Source organism: Merops nubicus, unplaced genomic scaffold, assembly GCF_000691845.1.
Source record: "Merops nubicus isolate BGI_N331 unplaced genomic scaffold, ASM69184v1 scaffold30413, whole genome shotgun sequence".
NCBI classification, from domain to species: domain Eukaryota; kingdom Metazoa; phylum Chordata; class Aves; order Coraciiformes; family Meropidae; genus Merops; species Merops nubicus.
The window spans coordinates 398-919 of record NW_008598732.1 but is presented as its reverse complement, the minus strand read 5'-3'; the positions used below and the strand labels follow the sequence as shown (position 1 = coordinate 919).

Below are 522 nucleotides of genomic sequence, written 5' to 3'. Positions count from 1 at the left end.
TGCTGCACTGAGGTGGGACCCAGGGGGCTGATGGTCCAAGTGCTGGTGCAGGATTGGGTCAGGGGGTGTTTTCAGGTGCAGGGCTCCCCGGCACAGTGGTAGGAAAGGGGTGCTGAGCCCTGGGGTCTGGATGGGCTCCTGCAAATGCCTCCGCCAGCCTGCTGCTGGGCAGAGCGTGCACAGGCCAAGGCCAGGCCAGCTCCTCACCTTCAGCTGGGTGCAGATGTTCTCACACTGCAGCTTCACGGAGCGCCTCTGGATCACCTTGAAGTCCCAGGCACAGAAGACTTTGATGGCCAGGTCCCCCGCGGAGCTGCCCACGCGGTAGCTCTCCCCAAAGGAGCGGGACATGCTGCGGCGAGGGGGAGGGCGTCAGGGCAGGAGGGCTGGGCGAGGGGGTGGAGGCTGGCGGCACAGACCCACCTGTACACCAGCAGGGCGCAGGTGAGGAGGAAGGAGACCCCCACACTGAACACGTAGGCCAGCGGCATGTTGTAGGGCAGCGGGGGGGCTGTGTGGGGG

At 66.3% G+C, this 522-nt stretch overlaps 1 protein-coding gene across 1 annotated transcript in view; it reads right to left on the bottom strand.

Moving 5' to 3' along the window:
- The window catches only part of TMC6 (transmembrane channel-like 6), a gene marked incomplete at both ends in the record, with an annotated part of 3,900 nt that overhangs the window by 3,015 nt on the left and 363 nt on the right, over window positions 1-522 (bottom strand). The window contains 2 exons of the mRNA XM_008937158.1: window positions 208-352; window positions 424-511. Coding sequence (XP_008935406.1) covers window positions 208-352; window positions 424-511 — 233 coding nt within the window. The remainder of the gene's footprint in view (window positions 1-207; window positions 353-423; window positions 512-522) is intronic.